This window comes from Ambystoma mexicanum, chromosome 8 (assembly GCF_040938575.1).
Source record: "Ambystoma mexicanum isolate Mex_15411 chromosome 8, UKY_AmexF1_1, whole genome shotgun sequence".
Taxonomy (NCBI): domain Eukaryota; kingdom Metazoa; phylum Chordata; class Amphibia; order Caudata; family Ambystomatidae; genus Ambystoma; species Ambystoma mexicanum.
Window position 1 is genome coordinate 840,224,953 of NC_090929.1, and position 24,776 is coordinate 840,249,728.

The 24,776-nt window shown below is 43.6% G+C and overlaps 2 protein-coding genes across 5 annotated transcripts in view; one reads left to right on the plus strand and one right to left on the minus strand.

Moving 5' to 3' along the window:
- CDH23 (cadherin related 23) overlaps nt 1-24,776 on the minus strand; it is a 3,939,560-nt gene that overhangs the window by 803,374 nt on the left and 3,111,410 nt on the right. The gene's annotated exons all lie outside the window — the stretch shown is intronic.
- The window catches only part of VSIR (V-set immunoregulatory receptor), a 199,722-nt gene that overhangs the window by 127,760 nt on the left and 47,186 nt on the right, over nt 1-24,776 (plus strand). For both annotated transcript variants that reach the window (XM_069610727.1, XM_069610728.1), the window contains exons 2-3: nt 7,376-7,774; nt 15,439-15,495. In XM_069610727.1, coding sequence (XP_069466828.1) covers nt 7,376-7,774; nt 15,439-15,495 — 456 coding nt within the window. The remainder of the gene's footprint in view (nt 1-7,375; nt 7,775-15,438; nt 15,496-24,776) is intronic.

Sequence of the window (24,776 nt, forward strand, 5' to 3'; positions counted from 1 at the left end):
TACGTCTTTGGACGTCGCATGCAGTTCCCCCCTCAGGCTCTCGGTGCTTCTCTCCATTTGTACTCTCAGGCTCTCGGTGCTTCTCTCCATTTGTACTCTCAGGCTCTCGGTGCTTCTCTCCATTTCTGCCCTAAGTGTCTCAGTTGATGTTTCTATGGCTGCCTTAGTACCCCCACATTCATCAGCATGGTCCTTGAGGAGCGTGGCCAGTTGCTGCTGTTGCACGATCACCTGGTCGAGGGACTGTTGCCTCTGCTGTGCCATGGCCATTTGCGGTGGTGTCACAGAGGGGCTGGTCACCTCATGTTGCCTTGCCACAGGGCTTGTGGGGGATGGCCAGTCGTCGTCTTGTGGGTGCCCCTGCGTGGTATCCTCATGGTGTACGGGATGAAACAAACAGGGGGATTGAGACAGGTCATGGATGGATCTTACTTCGACATCCCCGTTTTCTGTGTCGGAGCATGCTGCCATTAATGCAGTGTCACCTATGGTGCTGCTGCCACCAGAAGCAGTGCCTTCTGTGGCATCCATTGGGGGGACCTGTGGTGGTGCTGTTGTGGGCATGCTGGCTGCTGGGGTGCCTGTTGAAGTTCCCTCCTGTGTGCTGCCACTCTATTTGTGCTGCTGCCGTGTCTTGATGCGTGCAGCTGAGGTGGAGGGTCTTTGGCCGTTGGTCTTGGCCCTCTTTGCAGGTGTGCTGGTAGGGGTGTCCTGGAGCTCGTCGTTTGAATCAGACCCTGTGGTGGAGTAAAGGAGGGCGAGCGTTATTAATGGGTCTGTTGAAATTGGAATGGCAATGTATCACATGCATTGGGGTGGTACCTGAGGGTGATTTGGGTCGGGGCCTTGGAGGTGGTTTCATTTTTGTGTGGATTGAGGATGCAGTTGTTTTGCAGCCTGCAGTTAGGGTGTGCCTGCTGCACGTGTAGAGGGTGTTTTTAGGATTTTTAATTATTTATGTATTTAATGTGAGTTTTAAAGTGCGCTATCAGGCCGATGTATGTGGACGTTCTCCTGGACATGTGTTACTGTTGGACTATGTGGACACATGGTACTTCACATGATTGGACATTGTGGATTTAGCATTGTTTTATTTGGGCCACCTACCTGATTCTTCGGATGTCTGCACTCCTTTCTCCATCCCTCCGACTCCCTCTATACTCTCCATTCCAATGGTGGAGGCACAGATTTCTTCCCAGGGGGTCAACTTGATGGGTGATTCCGATCCTCCCCCGGTAGCTGTGGCAATGTTTCGGTTGGCAGAAAGTATGCTCCGGACGCGTTGCCGCAGGTCGTCCCATCGCTTTCTGCATTGCTGTGGGTTGCGGGGTGCGGTCCCCACCGCACTTACCCGCTGTGCCACCAGGGCCCATATGGCCTTCTTGTTCGCAAGTGCCGTCCTGGTCATTTGCGTCGAGAAGACGACGGCAGCATTCTCCTGGAGGGTCTCTGTGAGCACGGTGAGTTCCTCACGGGAGAAGTGGACCTGCCGCTTGCGGTCGCACGCTTTTTTCGCTACTTTTCCCATTTTTATTGCTTTCACTAGGGTGGATGACGGGTTGGGATGTGTCTCAGGGTAGTATTTTTCATGGTTGTGTGGGAATTCTGATTTTATAGGTGTACGGCGTGCTGTTTCCTGTTCCGGGACCATGTTTTTACTTCCGTTTCCGTATATTTACGGTCACCGTACTTTCCGATTGCCGCTCATTACGGTGACCGCTAAAATGGGTGGCGGAATTGCACCTAGGGCGCCGTACGACGGCGGTGAGGGGCTTTTTGGGGACATTTCCGCCATCGCGGACTTTGCACTTCCGCCATGGCGTAGTGCTCGTGCCCGATGGGTCGGAATTAGCCGCACTTTGCTCCGTCGTGCAATGGCGGAAACGCTATTTACGCTATGGCGGTCAGGTCAGTCACTTTCCGCCAGGGTCGTAATGAGGGCCATAGTGTTCTGCGTGACACACTCTATCCATCAGCCATGGCTACGTAGACTGAATGCATTGAAATCTGCTGATACTGTGCTCCTCTTAGATAATACTAACACAGCAGTTTTATGAAGAGGTTTATGCTGGGAGAAGCTGAAATGTTTAGGCTATAAATGACCCTGGGGCTGGGAGTCTCCCCGCTTTCCTTATTTTGTAAAAATGTATTTAGCTTCACTTATTATGATCCTGTTTTAATGCCCACGGAATAACTGTTGGCTGGATTTTAGGTTCTTTTTCACGCTGCCACAAGTGTTACATTGTGTATATTAATTCTGTAATTTTGTCATTGTTTTATGAACTTTATGGTTTTAACAATGAATAAAGAATGGACTGACTAACTGATAACACCTATGGGAGTGTACAGATACAAATGCATGCCGTTTGGATTGGCATCTACAGTGCAGTTTTTCAGAGGGTGATGGAAAATGTATTTCTGGAAGGTAAAGGGATACAATGTTCCAAAGACAATATTATAGTAAATGTGTTGGAGGAAGACGAGCATGACAAATTGCTGTCCCAGGTTTTAAAAACACTGAGTAGGGTAGGCCTGACTGTGAAGAAAGAAAAGTGCAAATTTATAGTGCCCCAAGTTACATATCTCAGACACATACTAACCGGCAAGAATCTACAGCCCAAACCAGAATTGGTGAAAGCCTTCATCGGTATGAAAGAATCAGAGGATAAAGACCAGTTACTATCCTTCCTCAGACTGGTCAGTTTCTACTCTATTTGTGTACCTAACGCTTTGGAGAAAGCAGCATATTTGAGGGAGGTACTGAAAAAAGATGCAGTGTCTGAATGGTTGAGCGAGATGAGAGGTTTGTTTGGATGTCTTAAACAGGCCAGTGTGAACACCCCAACTTAATACAGATCTGTGATGGGTGCCAAAACGTCTCTGATTGTGAACAGGAGTGACAGAGGAATTGGGGCAGACAATTTCCAGAAAGGTCAGAAGTGCCATTAGCCTTTACTTCTAAGGCCTTGAATGAAAGTGAAGCAAATTCTCTTTCATATAGAAAGATGCCTGGTTTTGCTGTTGGGCAGCATGCTACTTTAGATCACATTCTCGGGAGGATAGCTCAGCGGCAACGTGTTCGCCTTGGCAGCAAGATGACATGGAACCACACAGGTTCGATCCCTGGGTCCGCGCTTAGAAACCTCTGGGTATTAGGCGCGTTATAAATAACCTATCATATCATTTATGGGGAATCTCGTTTGTGATATATAGCAACTAAAAGCCACTAGGACACCTATTTGCCTCACCTGGATCAAGTTTGGCCATGACTAGGAGAGCAAGATGTCTGGCGAGTGTGCACGAATTTTACTTTAACCTGAAGAACATATCCAGAAGGGACCACCCAGAGCCAGATTGTTTTGTTGCGGTTTCTTACCCGCAAAGCCTGGAAGGGGAACCTGAACAGATTGATGCCTGGGTGGCAGGTATGATGGAGATGGTGAGTGTGGTTTTGTCAATGGACGAGTGGATGAGCACCGTGAGTGAAGGTGATGAAATGGGCAAGGTCATCAGCTATTCCCAGAGGGGATGGCCAAGTAACCCCAAGTGTGAGCCGGCCTATGCAACGATCAGAGATTAACTGACGCTGCATAGTGAGGCTTAACAAGGGGGGACGACTGTGCCCCCCCATGGCAGTAAGGGTTAAGCTAGTTTCAAATGTTCATGGAGGGCAGGTAGGTCATAGTCTCATGAAAAGGAGACTCTGTTAGTAATTCTGGGGGCCAGCTATGGGAGAGTCAGTGGTGAAGAATTGTGGTGCTTTTGCTGAAAAGCTCAAACCGTTGCCCTTACAACCATTTGGTGTTCTGAGGAAGGAGTGGGAGAACTTAGCAATTGAAGTGGTTGGACCAAAATAAATATTGGATCACGAGTCACAGTATGTTGTGGATTTGGTGGACTATATTTAGACTTGGTTTGAAGTCAAATCTTTTTGGGCTGTGAGCAAGCAAGTGGTTATTAGCTTTATGATGGGGGTGTGCATGCATTAGGGATTCCCCAGGTACAGCATAAGCAGTAATTGGGTCACAGTTTGTGTCTGCAGAAAAGGCACATTTTCGGGCTGCACATGGTATATCAAACCTAGTGACGGTTCTATACTACCCCCAGTGTAAAAGGTTAGTAGAAAGGGTGACTTGCTTGATCAAAGAGAATCTGCAATTAGCCTTAGCAAGCGGGCTGCTGTGGAACCACGTGTTAATGAAAATGATTGCTCCCTATAGCGATAGGCCCCATTCAGCAATGGGCTGCACTACTTCTGTCATGATGAGATGGAGGGCTATAAGAACTGATCTGCATCCCTCGCTGAGGGTGGGGAGGGGCAAAATCTCTCTTGATGAGGAATGCATAGCTGAAAAAGGTATGCAGATATCAGTGAGGGTACACACAAAGGCACCACACAAGGAGGAGGGGCATAGAAGAAAAGATTATCCATTGCAGGGAATTGGTAATGCTATGGAAGCTGTTCCAGGTCCACAACAGACAATCTGTGTATTTTGCACTACAGAAGGTTGTCCAGGTTGGTCCTTACCATGTAGTTCTAGATGATGAGCAATGTTGGAACAAAGGTAGGACTGTCAGCTGTGGGTGCAGGCAGTGATAGTACTTTCAAATTACAAAAGGACAGATGACAAATGGGGGGGGTGTTAGATTGTGATCCTGCTGCATAAGTAGTGTCCTTTGATCTAAGAGGAGTAACCAGCCACCCGAGAAAGGGGGAGGGACAATTTAGCAAGTGGAGTAAAACCGGCCAACCAATTGAAGCATAGCAGCATTGCACCACTAGAATTGGGGTGCCATCTTGCAGGTTGGAAGATTATGTTTTGGAGTGAAAAGGTTGAGAGCTATCAACAAACCCTTACTCTAGCATCATTTGTTAGTTTAATGTTTGCAAGAGGATTATTCAAGTGGTATCCTTCTCTATTAAATGTCTCCCCTGTTTCCCTCCCTATCCACTCCAATGTGCTTTTTACTGTCATCTCCGTGTTGATTGTCATATATGGAAGGGCACGTGTTGTAAACTGGAACGTGTAGGTTACATAGCTGGAACAGGAGGTGGTTGGAGCTGGGAAGAGTGATTATAGGGACGATGTATCTTACTGCTGGTGCAGGGTCAATTTCTCTGTAGAAATAAAGCTCAGTTCGTACCTGAACGGCCTCCACTTCATCATAACACTGTTCCACCAGATTACCGCACAGCCATACTACGAGTTTTGGTGGTAAAGTGGAGGATGTACATCCAGCAAAAATCTGGAGGTAAATCAACCACCATAGCACTACAAATCATCAGATTTACCATGCTGCCAAAAATCTCCATGGATTCCTATGGACTCTGCAAATGGGGACTAACACAGCTAGGCCAACATTTGTAATCCTGTGGTAGATCCAGGGGACAGAGTGGCAGTAATGGGAAGTGATTTGGGGATAAATCAGATTTACAGCCAAACTAGTAATGAGGCCCACTGTCAATGGATCAAGTGCGTATTTCAAATGCTGCAGGACATTTGAATGGGAGGAGATCTGAAAGGTCATTGCCTAGCACAGGAAGCTTGGTTTTCTCTCCATGGAAGCAGAGGTAATTGGAAGAGATTCATGTGCATGTTGCTCATAGGTAGCTCGTCACTCTGTCATTGTCTTTCTTATTTCTGTGGAAGTTAAAAAGTACCTGAGTGCCATCCATATAGTGGTGTACCTTTTTGTATGACATCAGTTGGGAAAATACACTTGTTCGTTAAACAACCAGGGGAGAGGGCAGAGACCTGTTGAACCCAGCTTGTGAGTTTACGGAATAAGCAGCAAAGCGGTCCAACTTAATCAAGGTGGAACGATGATGGAGAAATGACTCAGCTTCAGGGCAGTACCTCCAATCCACAAGGGATGCTGGAGGCCATTGTTCCTGTCTTTTACAGTGTCATATGGTGCTGGCAGGTCCAGCAGGATCAATATTGATTGTTGATTGGTATTCATATCTTTGAGAAACTCTTGTTTAATATTGGTTAGCATGGTTTCTGTGCATTTGGTGGGACTGTTTTCTGTTTCACTGCCACCTAGCTAACCAATATTTAGATATCCAACATATTTACTTATCCAGCATCACCGGGTTCCCAATGATGCCAATAACAAAGCTCTTCATGCATGAGTCATCTTTTTCCATCACCCCATTTTGCATAACCAGCTCTCTTGAATCTTAGAAGAGTTAGTTCACTTAATTATGGGAACCAGCAATATTTAACTAGTTTCCAAAACAAAATATCATCTTTGGAAGGAAGTAGCTACCCTGTTACATAACATAACAACATAAACTGTACATAGTACATTTGACCTTAGGCCTGCATGTTCTAAGTGCTATACAGAATATCAAAAGCCACCTCAGCAACACAATGACACTCATTGTATTGCATACTATACAATGAGGCGGTTGAGTTTATCAGCCAAGTTTCAAAACCCATTACTTGCAGGTAACAAGTGCATTGCAGTGGTGAGTGCGTAATGCACAGATCGGTCTCGCCAGGTACGTGAAGCTCTGGAAAAACGTGCTACCACTCCATTTACTCTCTTAGAAATAATTGACCACCATAGAGGAGTGTGTTACCTTCGGTTCCATCTATAGCAAGATTCTGCAACCTGTGGCTGGTCAGATGTTTTAAACTACAACTCCTGCAGATCCCTAGCTGCATAGTCGGTGATGAGGGATCATGGGAAAAAAAAACAAAGAGGTTATAGTTGGAAGGTTTAGAATTAATCTTAAACCTCTGGCAATTACTCTGGACAACCCTTCAGACCATCGTTCTTCACCTGCCAAGCCATTACCGAAAGACGAAAGACCATATGCAAATCAGGCTTGGTCCCAATGCCGAAGGGATAGTCCAGCACGAACTGGGAGTAATTGTTACAAACATCAGGAGAGACGCAGGTTGCAGACCTTTGTCCAGGGTGCAGGCTGAAGACAATCAGTTAGTGAAGAAATGCACACAAAAAGATAATAGGGCTGCTTGCAAGAAGTTCTGAGCCTTGTGCAAGGTACATCCTCCAAACTGATAAAGGTTGTACTTTACATTGACTTGTGTTTTGCATACGTGTGTATTTCCCCAAATTCTTCATAGCAGCCGCTTCACTTAACTCCTTCATAAACCTATGGCTTTCCTGTAGGATCCACCACCAGCAAGAAAAGTTTACTTTAGAAAATCTACCATAGCTAACATTGTAATCGGGTTCAGTGCAGACGTTCCCCTGAAGATTGAAGTCACATCCTGTGACTGTGCAACAGGATAATCTCAGCTACTGATTTTCTGTAGTTGTATTGCTTCATTGGATTAAGGCATGCTTTCAACAAATTTATGTCAAATGTATTTGTTTTTCTCTCCTTGTGAACTTTAAGATCACGTATCGGCATTCCAAATATCTGCTCTTCATGGACTCTACATTTGCCCTGAGGGACAGAACGTTTCACTCATTTGCAAGATCTCTGGCTCATTGATTGACAAACACGATCTGGTAGGAAAAGTCTGGTTTTTCAGCAAGCACAAGGAACCAAACTGTGTAGATAAGAAGCACATCCGCAATGTCACTGAGAAAGAACTCCACTTTAAGAACAGCAGCCGGTACGGAGTGGAGAGCACGTCAGATCACCATGGCACAGTGCGCCTCACGTTAACTCACCTAACCATGCTGGACAGCGGCGGGTACTGTTGTAAAGTGGAAGAATTTAAGCGGGATCATGGCAAGACTTCCGTCAAGCAGTTTTCCCATGGCTACATGGAACTCCAGGTGAAACCAGGTAAGGAGGCATGCAATAGCCGTCTACTAAAGACTACTCTTGCTTTCACATCTTGCAAATGTAAATTTCTTCCTTAAAAATCATCTTGCTAAATGTTCTTCTGATCAAGTACAATCGTGATTTCTAAAACAGACTAGAGCCCTTATTATTGAAAGGCAGAATGAAAAGTGGAGACAGTAATTGGTAACAACTATTGACGATAGAATACCACCCTGTCAGAAAGGTTAAATACCACCTTACAGTAAAACCCACTCCATCAGTTTTCTACAGGCCATCAAATTACTGTCAGCCGTAAATGTCATTTCTAGTCTTAATTCCCCTTACATAGAAAATTACTGCTTAAACTTGCTGGAAATTACCACCAAAATCAGATCAGCTCTGAGTTGCTTTTAAAAAGGGAGAAATCCTCAACCAGATGCCAGTATTTGAAGGATTCGTTATGTGTGGGCACTAAATGATACTTGTTTCTTCTCTGGAAATGTAGGAGACTATGGGGCTCATTAGGAGTTTGCTGGTATCTTGCTGGGAAATCCAACGGGATACCTGCAAACTGACCTACCGTTACCGACGCCTGATATCCCGATATTGTAGGTGCCGGCAACTGTAGTTAAATCCCCAATGCATGTAGTCCATAGGACTCCAGGGGGATTGTCGGTATACCCGGCACCAATACCAGCTTTTCTTTGCCAATGGGGGCCTGATTAACCTCCAGGTATTGGCTGGAGGTAAATCAATTAACCCCCACCGGCAAACCTGTAGTTTGGCGGTGTGTGACAAGTGGCGGCAGCACAATTACTGCCACTTTTTTCCCGCACTGCCAAATTTATAATGCACTCCTATGTCTTCATTCTGCTCTATTTTTTTCTGTGGCGGTAACTAGAAAAGTGGTATTTATTGCTGACAGTAATTGCATACCAACAGTGATAAACCTAAGCCAATGTTGTTAATATCTGAATTCACTGCCTGTGCTACTTTGTACAAAAAGAGGACCAAAGGATCATAATGCTAAAAGGCGTAACGCCAAAACTCAACGGGCCTGATTTACAGGCGTTTCTCAGTGGGACTTTCCCTTTGAAAAAAAGCTTTTGTAAATCAGGCTTGTGGCCTTTATTTTCATATTTACCCCTGCCCTACCTACCCTGTTGAACTCTCTTCATGAGTTGAAAAAAAAGCTTGGCACCTTTTTATAGTGTTATTTCCTAAAATATAAAGGTAAATGCAATATAAGACCATTGGTATCACTATTGTTTCTACATCTTCATTAATTATATGAACAGTTACATGTTAGTTGATGCACACATTTTGTTTTTATTGATTACCCTTCTGGGGAATTTCAGGGAATTGTTAAAGATACATAAAAAAGCAGGCAACCTCTTACAATAAATATAACACGCAGTGCTCCAGGCAAGATTTTGAAGTGGGAGTATGTTACTCACTATTTTTTAAAGTTGGGAGTAAAATGATTTTTGGAGGACTGCAAAGTCTCATTCCCAGTGGGAGTACTTCAAAATCGAGTAAAAGGTTTTTGTGATAAATATTTCTTTGCACCTAGTTCTTCATGCACATTAAAGGATACATTTTTACATATTAGACAGAAATACAGTAGACAGTAATAATAATTATTATTATACATTAGACAGTAAAAATAATAACATTAGTGTCTTCCTGTGGCAGTACATGCCCTACTGGTTCAAACATATCTGTTCAGCTGTGTGGATGAAAGCAGGGGAGACACACTCCTATGTCTCAGTTTCCTATTTTTTGTTGGGAGTATTTTTTTTTCTTTTTTGGGAGTATTTGCCTATTTTCTAGGGAATAAAAGTGGCTGATACACCCTTTATCTGTAGGACTGATAACATGTAGCTAGAAGATGAGGAGAAAGACACAATACAAATGTTTTTAAGGTGAGAAAATGAAGTGGAGGGGGCAGTTAGAAGCTTGTGAAAGAACGGGCATGGGTTGTCCTGCTGTATTGTCTGGAAAGAAACTTTTCTTACGATTTGCCGGCATTGGTGCTTTGGTGTCATCCTCTCAAACAAATGGGATAATCAAGTTTCAAAGAAGATGTCCAGTTCTTTCTCATTACGTGCCTGATCCAGCGACAATACAATGCTCAAAGTTTCCCAGAAATTCATATTATCACCCCAATTCTATTTTAAATAGAAAGCTCAATGCAGAAGAGATGAAGTTTGTTACAAATACATTGAATACATTTAGCACCAAGCTTTATTTCTCCATGGTTCTAATGTCATCATCTAGGTGTTAGCGTTGTGCTACCTCAGCATGTACATGTTGATATCCTACCGCCTCCGAAGAGGGGGCTAGGTAGATGCTGCCCGAAATTCTGGTCACTCGAAGGAAAAGTCTGCTCTCCCTGCCAATGGCCCATACCACACATCTTGAGTACATTTCATAGGTTCAGTTATCCATTCACTCTGATTTCTTCACTTGCTCCCTTACGTTCACTGATATACAGATAACTGTAAAGCCAATATTCTAATTAGATCATGCCCTAATCTTCAGAATATTTGTATTGTGAAATGCTTTATATCGGGGGGGGGGGGGAGGTCGCCAAATGGGTGATCGCGAGCGAACAGTAGCTCGTCTGAGCCTTTGAAGTCACTTGCGCTCGACATTCAGAAAATAAAAACACTGTTTGATGCAAAAAAGTGCTCTGACCATTCACAGGGCTGCAAATCTCTATAGCATATAGGAGGAGTCCTGTGATTGGCCAGAGCAAGTTCCTTGCTCAAAGCTGTGCCCCCATTGGCCGTGGTGGTTCCCATTGTCCTCTGGGGTTAGCCCAGGCTTTCTTCTTTAAAACCACCATGTTGCACAAAACGCTCTGCCAGAATATCTTTTCTGATCATATATGAGCTTTGCTGGGGCTTCGAAGATGAGGACGAGAGTAGGCTCAAGTGAAGATGATACTTCAGGTTAGGTCGGTGGGAGGTGGAAGGTGATTATTTTTTTTCTGCTGTTGAGCTACTGCGGACCCTCCTCCTCCTCACACGCACACATCTGTTTGCACTGTGGGTTGAGGGAGGGCAGCTCGGCAGCAACTGTGTCCATGTTGCACACTTGAGAAATTAGCACAGGGCGAAACAGAGGTATTTAACTATCATGCTTAATGTCTCTGTTTCGTCCTGGGTTAATTTTCAATCATATGAGCTACTTTTAGAAATGGCAGGGCTCAGACGAGCAACCCCTCTCAGGAATTGCTCATTGGATCCCTGCCGTTTCTAAAATTAGCTAATATGACTGCAGAAATCAGCCCAGGATGAAGCGGAGACAATCAGCATGATAGCTAAATACCTCTGTTTCACCCTGGCTGGTTCTCTGCCACAGGATCTACATTTGGAAACGGCTGCTCATTTCCCAAGTGTGGCAGGCTAGAACAGTGTGCGCGTGAAAAGCAATCATACAGACACCGTTTCAGCCTGACACACTTAGGAAATGAGCAGAGCTTGCTCCCCAGAGCCCTGCCATTCCTAATGTGGCTCCTGCTCCTCGGGGTCGAACTGGGCCATAAAATTGTTTCGGGCACCAATTAAAAAGTGACCCACAGTTGTAAATGGCTATTCATTCCTTTTGTGGCACCGTTTTAATAGTACCCAAGGGGGAGTTATTTGATAAAATCTGATGCAAATTGGGCATTTTAAAGAATATATTTTCAGAAACACTGTTCAAATCTTGTCAAAACTACTAGCCATATAGTGAAGTTACATCAAACTGGCCCATTTTGACCCAGAAAACTGGCCCACTTTCACCCCAAAAACTGGCCCACACCAGCATTTTGCGTATTTGATTCAGCCGTGGGTCTATTGCCCTATAGGCCAGTCCCAGCCTGCTGCTCCTGTAACTAAAAATGAGGCCAGGAAGAAGCAGAGACATTAAGTATGATAGCTAAATGTCTCAGCTTCATCCTGGGGTCATTTTATTTTTGGAACGTTCATTCATATGCATACATTTTTGGCAATTTCGGGCACCAATGAAAAAGTGGCCCATAGTTGCAAATGGCAATTAACTCTTTTTGTGACAAACTTTTTGACTAGTATCCAAGGGGAGGTTTTTGATAAAATATGATAGACATTATACATTTTAACAACAATTTATCCAGTACCACTGATCAAAACTATTAGCCGCATCGTGAAGTAACTTATCAAACTGGCCCACACTTTCATTATGTGTTTTTTGGTTGGTGCATTGCCCTATTGCCCTGTAAGCCTGTCCAATTTTGCATATTTGTCACCAAAAACGAAAACAAAACAGTTGTGGGTGCTGTGCTTTTAACTCACTTGACGTAACAGGGTTTCTGGCTGCAGATGTGATGAAGAGAGTTAACTGCTTGCAACCTTGAAGCGTCACTAGAATAATCTCATTAGAATGCAGGCTTGCTTGCCCTTATATTGAGGCAGATTTATTGATATTAGGGACAACATGGTGTGTACTAATGCATTTGTTCATGGCCCCATGCTGTCATCTACAATTGCTTTATTGTTGTACTGGCCCTCATGTAGTCCCATATCACTTGATTTGACAGGCAGATAGTCTCACCATCCATTCATACCAAAGATTCTTGCACAGAGGACGAACTGTAGCAGGGCCAACATTAATGTTCTGCTATGATCATTTATTCAATCAATTATTTTTCCTTTAGGACTTTTAAGGGCAGTCAACAAAGTAGGCTTTTACCTTCATTATCCTTGGTTAAATGCTGTGACTTGGCATAGGTGCATGCCACAAAGTTAATATTTGCAGGAATTGCGAATGTGCTAAAATGGCACTGGTTTTTATTTTTCAACTAAGCAGAACTTTGTGTGCTCAATCATTTTTAAAACTATAAAACACATTGAAATCCTCCTCAGATTAGATTGAACGTGCAGTCCCAAAAGAAACATACAAACTACACTTGGTGAAATCATCATGGATGCATATGTAGGCGGACCATCCAACAAAACGCAAAAGACGTATATTTCCAGCAAGTGGCAGACCAATTTCTTTTTCTCAAGCATAGAAGGAATTGTGTGTGTTTAATCTGCAGTGCCAAAGTTCCAGTGGGAAAAAAGAGTAATGTCGAGAGGCATTTTGCAACAATGCATACAAATTATGAAAATAATTTTCCTAAAGGAAGCCATCTGCGATCCCAGAAAGTAGCTGAATTAAAAGCTGCCCTGCAGATGAAAAAAACATTTTTATCCAACCAGCAAAGAAAGCAAATGCGGCAACAGAGGCACCCTTCAAAGTTGCAAATTATTTGGCAACACAAATGTACTTTTATAGATGGTGCAGTTGTGAAAGGTGCGATGGCTTTCGTGGCAGAGTCAGTTTTAAAAGATTTTAAAAACTGTCCTACAATTATGTCTGCCATTTCAGATGTGCAGTTAGGTGCAACCACAATGGCAAGGAGGGTATCTGCAACATCAGCCAATGGTGATGGGGCAGTTAGAAAAAGATTTGAGCATATGCAATATTTTTTCCATTCAAAGTGATGAGTCAGTTGATGCAAGTGATGCTGCCCAGCTAGCAGTGTTTGCTCGAATGGTGTTTGAAGATTTCACCAACAAAGAGGAATTCTTAGAATTATTATTTCAAAGTGTGCAAAGGCCAAACAGCACAGAATGTTCAAAATATTCCTGGAAGAACTATCTGCTGCACATGGTGTTGTTCTATTGCTAGACACAGAAATCCAATGGCTTAGCAGGGGAAAAATACTACAGAGTTTTCTTTCAATTTTACCAGAAATCAAACACTTCGCAGGGTCAAGAAATGAAGATATTGGCCAATTATGCAGCATTTCCCGCTTCTTGGTTTGTCATTTCTGGCAGATGTTACAGGGAAATTAGATACTCTGAACTATGAACTGAAAGGCAAAGGTAAAACCATTGCTGACATAAGTGCCGTAAAGCCATTTAAGTCCAAACTTAATCTTTTCATTGAACAACTGATGAAAAGGAAAATGCATCATTTTCTTTCTGTAGTCCAAATGCTGATGGAGAATACAGCTAGTGCTGAACTCCTCAACATCGAAAAATACAGCAATCTTCTGATCAGGCTTAAGGAAGAGTTCAGTGACTGGTTCAGGGATTTTGAAAGAATGGAACCATGTTTGATGTTCATCACAAACCCCTTCGTGGAAGTCAATGTTTGTTAATTTACAGAACAAATGCGTGAGCAGTTTAACCTGAACAGTTTTGCTATAGAAATGGAGATTGTCAGCCTGCAAGGGAACATTCAGTGGAAAAGCAGACAATCTCAGACCAATTTCTGGAGCCTTGTTGATTACAAGGAGTACAGTAATTTTTGCAGAGCAGCATTAAAAGTGACTTCTCTGTTTGGTTCCACCTAGCTCTATGAATCTGCCTTTTCAGATATTAACTTCCTCAAATTGAAATTTCAAACCCACCTGACCGATGAACATCTGAGTGACTCCATCCGAGTTGCTATAGTAAGTTACACACCAGACTACAGAGCACTAGTGGATAGCATGCAGTGTCAGCCTTCACATTGGGTGTCTCAATCGTTTTCCTACATTGTAATAGTCTTTTTTTTATGAGACAGCTACTAAAAGATAAGGCATTAAAGAGGTTTTTGAACTTATTAATCGTGAAGGCATATGTCATTCCCTCTTTTTACAAAGGGAAAATAAACAGCTACAAAAATATGAGTACAAGTTCCGATGTTTATGAACATCTCCAACTCCGATTTAGCCCGCAAGTTGCTCTCCACTATTGGCCCTCCACTGAAAGTAGTTCTAGCTCACATAAAGGTTTCTAGACCCCTACTTTATATCCTTGTGTGGAAAGTTGTTCTGTTAAGAAATCTGCATGTGTTTCTATAGGCACCCAGCACTATTTTCTACAATTCCATAATTTGTCTTGCTGAAATTGTGATTTAGTTCCCAATTTGGGCATTTGTTTATGAATGTGTAAGGTATTTTTTCCACAAAACCTGCTTATCTGCTGTTGCTTGCATAATGATCAATGATTGCAATTTTTCATCAGTACTAATAACAATTCTATTTATATTTAACCATTTGAATTCGTTATCTTGGGCCTCAACTGCTCTAACATGCAAAAACTCTTCACAACACAGTACCTATACAGAGAAACACATCATTCAATTGGCAATACAGTATGAGTCTCTGAGTAAGCTTACATTTGGTGAGCTTATGAGGGTTTTAAAGTAATTTGCACTTTCGGTTAAGTGTCACCACATTTGATGTAAGGCGGATGTTTGCACTTTATTCATGTTTTTAACTTTGTTTGAATGGGTTTAATAGGCATGGTCAATTTAATGATGTGTTTCTCTGTATAGGTACGGCGTGGAGATGAGCATTCCCATGTTAGAGCATTTGAGGCCTGAGCTAACGAATTCAAATGAATAAATAGAAATACAATTGTTATTAGTACTGATGAAAACGTTCAATAATTGATTATTATGCAAGCAGCAGCAGATAAGTAAGTTTTGTGGGTTGTGGCTTGATATTGGTTTTTGCTTAACCAGGGATAGACTAACCTCTGCTTAGTAAAAACCCGGGATCTCTCATACTATTTAAATAAGGTATTCTTTCAGCAGAATCTCTGTGTATGTTCATAGAGTGAAGTGAGCAAAGTAATTGTTTTGGTTGGAAAAATAACCCATTGTTTTGTTGACTTTTCCAGCTGAGAAAGTCCTGCAGAACTGCACATTTCACTCATTCGCCAGTGAAGATAATGCAAGTAAGATGATTGCAATGTAAAGTATATCCAATGAGTTGTAAGCTAGTTTGAACTGCAAACCCTGTGTTACTGTTATTGCAAACACTTTTATGGAAACATTCAAGGGCCCACAGCATTTATAATGTTATTTGAATAAAGAAATTGTCTGTGATGAAAGTTGAATTTATGACATTCAAGTTTGTTCTTCTACCAATGCAGGTTTACCAGTGCCGCTATACTCTGGATATGTAAAGAAAATGTAACTGAGCGTCAAAAGGTCCAAGGGATGAGGGATAGCTCAGGGGCAATGCGTTTTTCTTGGAAGCAAAACAAAGCAGCACAACACAGGAAAAATCCTGAACCCGTGCTTAGAAACCACATGTTGGTATTAAGCGCGTTATAAATGAACAATTATAAGTGAAATCTATATTGCATTCTGAAATACTGGCTTTTGCATTTAAGCCTCATACAGTATTAAAACAGCACAGGGATCGCAACTATGAGGCACTGCAATTCAACAGACACCGTATAGCTGGCAACTGGACAACTGTAGGGGCTGCAGTGATGCTTACTGGAAACTTATAGGGACCATATTAGCACGTATTTAAATTCCATAATACATGTGCATCTGGATAACTAGAAGGTCCTATGTGCCACACAAAAGGGATACTAGAACCGATCAGTTTTCACAAACATGGTGTTTCAACTCCCAAGAGAGCAGATTAGAAGTGTTTGAACCCAAAGTAGGTTACTTTGTAACAATTTCGATGTAAATGAATGTATAGTTTTAGGACATTTCCACAAAAATGCAATTTATTAACATTGACGAAAAGTAGCACAAAAAAAGACATGCGTAAACAGGTGGTAGGTGTAGTTTAGTTCAGGAAGTCAAGAGTGAGTAGTGGGAGTAAATGCAGTTAACAAGTGGTATGGAAGAACCCTTCCCTTTAAAAAAGAAGAAAATGTGCACATTCGCAAAAAGATACGTTTAAAATGACAAATTAAATGGATGGGCATGTAACCTTTGACACCCTTGGGGGCCACACTGAAAAGTACAAAAAACGTACAGGTGCTACAATGATGAATACTAGAAAAGCATACCAACGGGCTACTAGATGCCCACCAGAGGCATCATGCAGGGTTCTAGAATTCAGCAAAGGCGTGCTAAACCAGAACTCCGGGCGACAAAAGAAACCTTCAGAGATAGAACTCTACCCATGTGTGGACTGGGAACCAAAAGTGGCCTTGGAAATGTTTTTCATAGTGGTCCCATATTACACTTCTAACTTCTACACAGAGTTTTGGGGGTGTGGGGGACGGAGTTCTCCGCTCAAGAACATTTGGAAAATCTGTCCAAACAGCAAATATTAAAGCACTTTTGTCTCTACATAGGGAGTAAAAAGTAATTTAAATATATATATATTGTTTTACATAAACCATTTGTTAAGAGTGAGGAATAACATACTGAAAGCTTTATAGTACATTATTTCTTCACATGGGTCTGGGGGATGAAGGCAGATTGAAGGAAAGAGTTGGGGTGTTTGAGAGCAAGAATAAGAGAAACAGAAAACCATTTTAGCCATAGAAAAGAGGCCCACGGTGTAGAGGCCCACTGGGAAAGCTCCAGAGTTCCCTGTAGGCTGGCGCACCGCAAACTCTACCTGGAACATACAGGGAGCACACTGACTGCAATTGAAATTCCATAAGGATCACATCCATTTGTACTAAGTATCCATAGAAAACACACTCATGGCATGATTATACTATCTAGCCATTTCCATAAAGAACCCCCATAGCGATTTCACCAATGGCTAAGCGCCTGAGAGGGACGAACACCATTCAAGTATGAAAATGGCTATTATGAAAACAATGGTGTAAGAACGCATCATTGCCTCAAATGCATGAGTATCACAATCTCATATGACCATAAACACCAACTAGCATCCCATTTCACAAGATACATGGGTACTACAACTCTACATGGGCAACACCAGCGGAAAACTAAAGCCATAGGGTACTGGACTGCAATGTGAGTAACCAGAGTACTGTAACTTTAGACCTTCGCTAGGCAGTTTGTGGACAAAACATTCCTTAGACCAAATAGCCAACACAGCTTCTTTTCCTGCCAATGAATACAAATTGTAATGCTTAGCAAACATATTCAGTGATGAAAAGGTGGCCAGCTGGGAGATTCCCAGCAGCAGAGCCCACTTATGCAGACTATAATTAGCTGTCTGGCATCCTACGGAATTTGCCTGAATGCCATCAAGCACCTCATTGTTTGCAAGCCAACAGAAGGATTTCATCCAATAATTATCTTTCCAGAGATCCTGAGTTTGGTGATGGTTTTACCACTTTGGGAGCCAGCAAACTACACAAATAACTGGTCATCAATCCAGTACACCTTGGATTGAAACATATACAAACTGTGCCTCATAGGATCAAGTCAGTGAAACCGATTAACAGTGTTACAGGGACGAGGATGATGAAAGAACACTGAAAATGAACCTTTTGAGAAAGTTGGAATTTCAAGACAACCTGTGAAAGAAAAGTATACCTTACACGTAAAGCCACCCATTCCTGCAGATGCTCAAAAGGAGCCAGAATCAAAAACATCAAAACTACGTTTGAGTTTCAGGGTGGGACAGAAAATGGATTCACAGGGAATGAGCTAAGTAACCCCCTTAAAGATTGCATAGCAGTAGGGATAGTAAATTACAACACTTGCTCAGGTACACTTATGAAATAGTGGCAAAATAATCTTTTACAGTGCTATATTGAAGCCACTGCTGGCCAAAAACTGTTAGAAACTCAAAATAACAGCACAAGGGCACAGCAGCGGCATGCGGCCTGCACCACAGCACGACTTGAAAACCTCTTCCAATGGGATACATTTACACTGCTTGTGGATGGCTGTATTGTAACATCAAGAACATCATAAAGAGGTCCAAACCTTTCCAAAACAGGGCAGCTCAGGTGATCCCAGGTCTAACAGACGTATTTTCATCTACTTAAGCTTGAAAAGCTCCACCAACTCCTGTTGGGACAGAGAATCAAGGGCAAGCTGATCGGCACAGCGCGTGGAGCTACCTGGAATACATGCCCTAAATACCTCTCTAAGCTAATGAATGTGAATATCCCACGAGGACCCTCAGTTTAGCCATAACCTCCCAGGTCTATATGCCCAAATACAATCAGAAACACAGGGGGGGACATCTGATTCAGATTGATGGGAACTGTAGCATTAAATAACCTCCCACTGATCCTTAGGCTTCAGGAAAACCTCCTTCACTTTGGAAAGATCTCAAAATGTTTCCTTTCCAGGCAGAACTTCTGATCTTACCTATACCCCTGCATCTCGCTCCTTGTACTAGACCTTTGAAGAACTCTCAGCTCTACTTTACTTTACTTTAACATTTGTACCACGCATCAGGTACCCGCAAGCTGAAGGGCACACAAACTGCAGGTTCTTGGGCACTCCTTGGTGTGGTCTGTCGGGAAGTTGGAGGAGCTCCTTTGAAATGTGTATTTAACGCTTCCATTCGTGTTCTCTGCTTGCTTGCTCCGCGTGATTCTATTTCTTCTTCCCTGACTAATCTTGGATGGCTCTCATTTCATCTCTGTTTAACATTTTGTTTTTAAAGCCCTCCATGGTCTTGCTTCCCCTTATCTTTCCTCTATTGTTGCATTTTACCTTCCTCTCACACACTTCGTTCTGCTTCTCATCACCTCCTTTTAGTTCCCCGTCCCCCCTGTGCTCAATCCTGTTTTCGATCTTTCTTGCTCTTATAACCTCTAAACGGGAGTACTCTCCCACTTTCTTTTCGTTCTATCACTGTTTATTCATTCTTTCGGGTCTTTCTACAATCTTATCTTCTCTCTGGTTAATAAGGGTTACTGCAACCACAGAAATAGTCTTTGTACTGTGCTTGTTCTTATGTTCAATGCTTTGCTGTATGGTCAAGTGGGAAGGCCTGTTGCAAGATACCTTCACAGACACACACTGGGACATGATACTGACACAGTATATGAAAGGTTTAAGAGAAGCCAGAGCAAAGTTCTCGCAATTCAAAACACTCCATGAATGGCACTGGTCGCTGAGCAAACTACACAAAGCAGGGCTCTGTAAAGAGACCAGATGATGGTGATGCAACAATACAAGCACTAATATGCACAACCTCTGGTTCTATTAAAAATGTAGACAAACCGGGACCAAAAAACGTAGACATAGACACAATATGCAGAACAACAATAGACTGAGATGCCAGAGTAATATTACTACATGACCTACAAGACAGACCAGCCTCGCACATACACCGGAAAAGATGGCAAGTGATTGCACTAACACCAGTAAAAGTATGCATTATCAAGCAGTGGAAATAATTAACAGTATTTGCCGAACGTACCAGTCCGTACCAGTCCTGGCTAGACACAATGTCAAAACTAGCATCATATGAACCAATCATATATAGACTGCAGGACGAGGTACAGACATTCTCAGACATCTGGAGCAATATCTTAGGAGACAAAAAACAGACTATACCCAAGCAGTGAGAAGACAACCTCCCACCATGGTACAACGTTGTTACATCGCCAGTATATTTTCTGATGAGTTTTTTGCCGAAGGTTTTTCAATGAAAAGACTCATTGAAAAATATAGAGGGAGTGGGAAAGGGGATATACAGAGTAGGGACTTATTAATAGGTGAGGGGGCTTGAGGGGGTACCCAACAAAATAAAAAACACATTTTTCAATGAGTTTTAAATAACTAAAATATTTAATTGAAAAGTTCATCGAAAAAATAACTGGCGATGTAACAACATAGAACCCTCAATATGTATGTACGTTACTGATTCACTATGTATATAAGTCTGGATTTGTAATTAATTGTCAATATAAGAAAATGCTAATAAATAATATGCTTAAAAAAAAGAAGTTTTGGGGTGGTGGGGACTGAGAACATAATGCTAATACCTTCAAGTGTGTTCAAACAGACCTCAAGGTGTATTCAGCAGAATCTTTTGTATCTGCCCCAACCTCAAGGAGAGCCGGGCAACATTTGTTGGGCATATGCTGGGCAGCCTCTTGCCCCAATTTCTTCAAGGTGTGGTAGTAGCACATAGGCATGCAGGAGGCATTTGCTTGTCAGAGCCCCAGGCCGCCTAGAGGGCCAGAGGAAAGAGCGTTTCTTCCCAAAGAGACCCACTTCTTGGACACCTTATCCAGTAAGAGGTTTCAGAAGGCATTGCACGTGCTGGAGCCAGAATGCCCAGAATTTCCAGCATAGGGACAGCCAACAGGAAAACTAAATCTCCATGAGCATGCCTGCCCTTCCTGGAAGGCAACTTCCAAAGAGCAAGACCTGTCTCCTGCAGAGCCTCAATGAAATGCAATAGAACCTGAACCCTTGAGGCCCACAGTAAATGAGATCCACTAGCCAGAGAATCCAGAGGAACGCCTGCAAAATCTTACAGCCAGAACATAGCATCCAATGTAATGACCTGGACAAAGCCAACAGAAAAAAGATGTTGAAACTGTTCCTAAAAGTGAACCTGTGCTCAGGTAAACTAAATAATCTACATATTTTCTAGCCGTTCTAATGAGTTAGTGGAAACTTGGGCCAACATACCATTACAGGGAGCTGAATTCCTGATCATAGCACTGTGAGATGGCACCTCATCCAAAGGCCCAGTATAGCATTCTAAAACAGACAGTGCAGTGGACGTGTCCAGATTGAGATAGGAAGATTACAACGCGGAAGGATTGGTTGAATTTGATTTTGTCTAATTTGTTTAATGAATTTGGCCGCCAATATATTTTGGGGGCCAGGAGTAATCGTGATAATAAATATAGGGCGCATTCGGATGGTGGTGCAGGAGGTCTCGAAATAAAGAAGAAATAAAATTCGACAAAATCGTATTCGACAAATTCTTTTCGATGTAATCATAGATCCGTCCAGATCGCTATCTGCAAGGTCGTCAGAGTCTCGGCCAGCAAACTACCAATCCTGGCGGAAACCTGTGACAGAAGTAAGGGTGACATTCTCCACATCGTCCCCATCAAATATGCTCTAAAATCGTGCTGAGCCATGTGTCCTTGTGACCATCAGGGCTTGATAACGTCCCATGTCACAGCATTGGTGTCATAAAAAGAGTCGGACTGAGTGCTGGATGGGGATCTGGCGGTGGCACGGCAGGAGGGCCCTTACAGCATACTAGAGGTTTGGCACCAGAGACCACCGGGGCCCAAGTCCAAATCTGTGAGTGTGCAAATGAAGGCAGCAAGGCCCATTCAGGCAAGTCTTGGCTGATGAAGGAACGGCAAATCCGAGAGCATTGTGCAGGAAAATGGCCAGAATGGACCGTCTGAAAGCTTTCATGTGGACTATGAAAGATGTCTTGATGGGGAGGGCTATTTCCGTATCATTTCCAAAATTCGAATAATTTCCCATTTCCTGCTCTGCTTTGGGCCTTTGAGAATGCCAGCCTGCCACGAGCAGCCCAAGAAGAAATGCTGTCTGGAAAAGCACTCACTCTGAACCCTCAATCTGGCACCTTTGTGTTTCTTCTTTGTGGACTGCTTGTCCTTCTTGGCAGGCTGTGCCTCCTGCCAAGCATTCTTATGGAACCTCATGAAAACTTAGCAACACGCATGCCCTTGGAGTACACGGCCTGATGATGTTATGCACACCAATGCGCTGGAGAAGGTGCAGCTGCGGATCTGAGACCGACATTTGCTTCTTGCATGTTTCCCAAGTCTAACCTTGATTAGTGAGGACACATTTTAAAAAATAGTTTAAAATCTTTCCAAGGTGATGCCTGTTGCACTTGGAAATGGGAACAGAGTAATCGGAGCATGCTTGGTTCCCTATATGCACCAGCTGTGCCACATCTGGTGATGGGGGCATTCATGAGGTATTATGGAGGCAGACTGTCCAGGTTGCGCCCTGTTAGCTGCATTAAGATCTGTGAGGACGGTATCCTTTAGAAACATTTAGCCTGCTTGTTTTTCCTGAAAGCAAACAGACTCATTATGAGCTTGGTGCTATCTCAGCAGTAATTCCACTGAGAAACCATCAAACGGTATTACCATTACCTGCACTTGGCGTGGAACTTACCACAAAAGCACTTGGAAATCCTCAGCTGCTCCCTGCTCCTGCTCCTGCTGCGAACGCTGCTCTAACACGGAACGCTGCTCTAACACGGAACGCTGCTCTAACACGCTTCCTGGAGGAGGCGTGGCAACACCGGCACGTGACCCCATCACGTGACTCGGGCCGGCCTTCAAAGGGCAGAGGCTGCCGCCCGCTCAGTGCGTGGAACTTACCACAAAAGCACTTGGAAATCCTCAGCTGCTCCCTGCTCCTGCTCCTGCTGCGAACGCTGCTCTAACACGGAACGCTGCTCTAACACGGAACGCTGCTCTAACACGCTTCCTGGAGGAGGCGTGGCAACACCGGCACGTGACCCCATCACGTGACTCGGGCCGGCCTTCAAAGGGCAGAGGCTACCACCCTTGTGGCGTTAAGCCCGTCAGGAGTAAAGCCCAGTGACTGTTAAGCGACTGTTAGGCACTGGTGGCCTCACTCCACGTACTGTTGGCGAGCCGTCATAAATAATGACTCTATCGGCAGACGGCCCCCAGACCCGAAAAAAATCCTTACAGCAACGGTGCTCTACAAATCCTTGGTCGATGATGAAAGCTGCAGTCGGCACAAAGGTAAGTAAAGCTACGGGACGTGCACTTATGGCTACAAAGGAGTCACTACCAACAGAAGCTTGCAGCTCTTCAAAGCACCTAGCCTTGTTATCTCTCGAAGAGCAATGCGCACAGACTGATGCTGTAACTCCACCTGTATTGCTCATAGTTCCATCTCATGCCTTAGCAACACAGGCAGACAATCCTGATTCATCGAGACTCCTCTCCATTAATTTGGAATACAATCCAGCATCTAATGATGAAATCTCACTTGTCAATAAAACAGACATATCTGCAAACAGAGCGAGTAAGGTGGACTCACCGAACTCGATGAACGTGTTAGGGGACATTCCGGCGCCTCGGTTCGATGTTAAGACATCTGAAACATTACGAACGACGCAACCGGCCATAATGGCATCTACACCCTTTCATAACAACAACTCCATGAATGCTGTTGGTCTTTCTACAGACAAAGGTATCTTGTCACATTTAGTGACCGATGAAGAACTGTTAACAATCCCTAATCTTTAGTCGGGAAACCTTGCGACGAACAATTTATTTCCCAAACAAGCTCTGAACAATAAACGACCTTCTACGCCAACTGTGAGGCTGACTTGTCGCCCCACAGGCAATGACATTCTATTACAGAAGGGAAGCGCTTGTCACTTCCCGGTTCAGTCGCGTGGCCCCAAGAGCGCACTGGTCAGCACCGCAAATTTAATGATGGCCCCTGCTAATATCTCACGTTTCTTGGTCACCACCAATCCAATTTATTCCCGAACTGATCCTCCTACTCTAAAAATAGCAGGTCGCACTGCTATAGGAACAGCCTTTGAATGCACCGAATCTGACAACGATAGCGCTTTGGCATGTCAAGCTCCAGACGTTGGTCGCTCTTCCATCTCGAGTGCAAACGACCAGCTCAGCGCCGTTCAGCCACTTAGCACCCCTCAGCCACCGGCCCCCGCACTCAATCCACTCCCCATTCCATGCGATCGGAGTGTGATTGCTCGGGCAAGTCGCCTGCAAAGAGTCGCCGAGCTAAAAGCTAAATGCACCTCCATCATACCTCCTGTATGTGAAAATTCAACGCCGAATGCAAGTACCCCACACCCAAGGCCATCTCAGTTCGGTGAAGAAGCTCATCCGACGATTTCTGCAAAAATATTTACCACTTTTAATCCGCATTACAACTTAGACAATTCTGTTGGCTCCTTGTCCCTTCAAGACTCCGCACCTCAGTCGTTTGGCATTTCACCCGAAGCGCTTTCTCAGATACATAACAACGTCTTAGCTGCCTCGGCTGTTGCCTTAGCTCCATTCACCAAAATTTTTGAATCATTGATAGGATCAATAAGTGACCAAGGTGCTGCCATTTCGAACCTAACGGCAAAACTCGATAAACTTGAACACTTCTCGTGCTTCCTTCAAGCCCAAATGACATCAAATACTGAAAATGCGGCGCGATGGCAAGACAGGTTGAGCGATCTCGCTGCTCGTCATCACTGTCAAAACGATTCTCTAATGGAAGGCTTGCTGGACGCCGTGAAATGGATGCGAAAAAACACAACCCTGGCCTCCCGAGACCCTTGCAAGAAACAAGA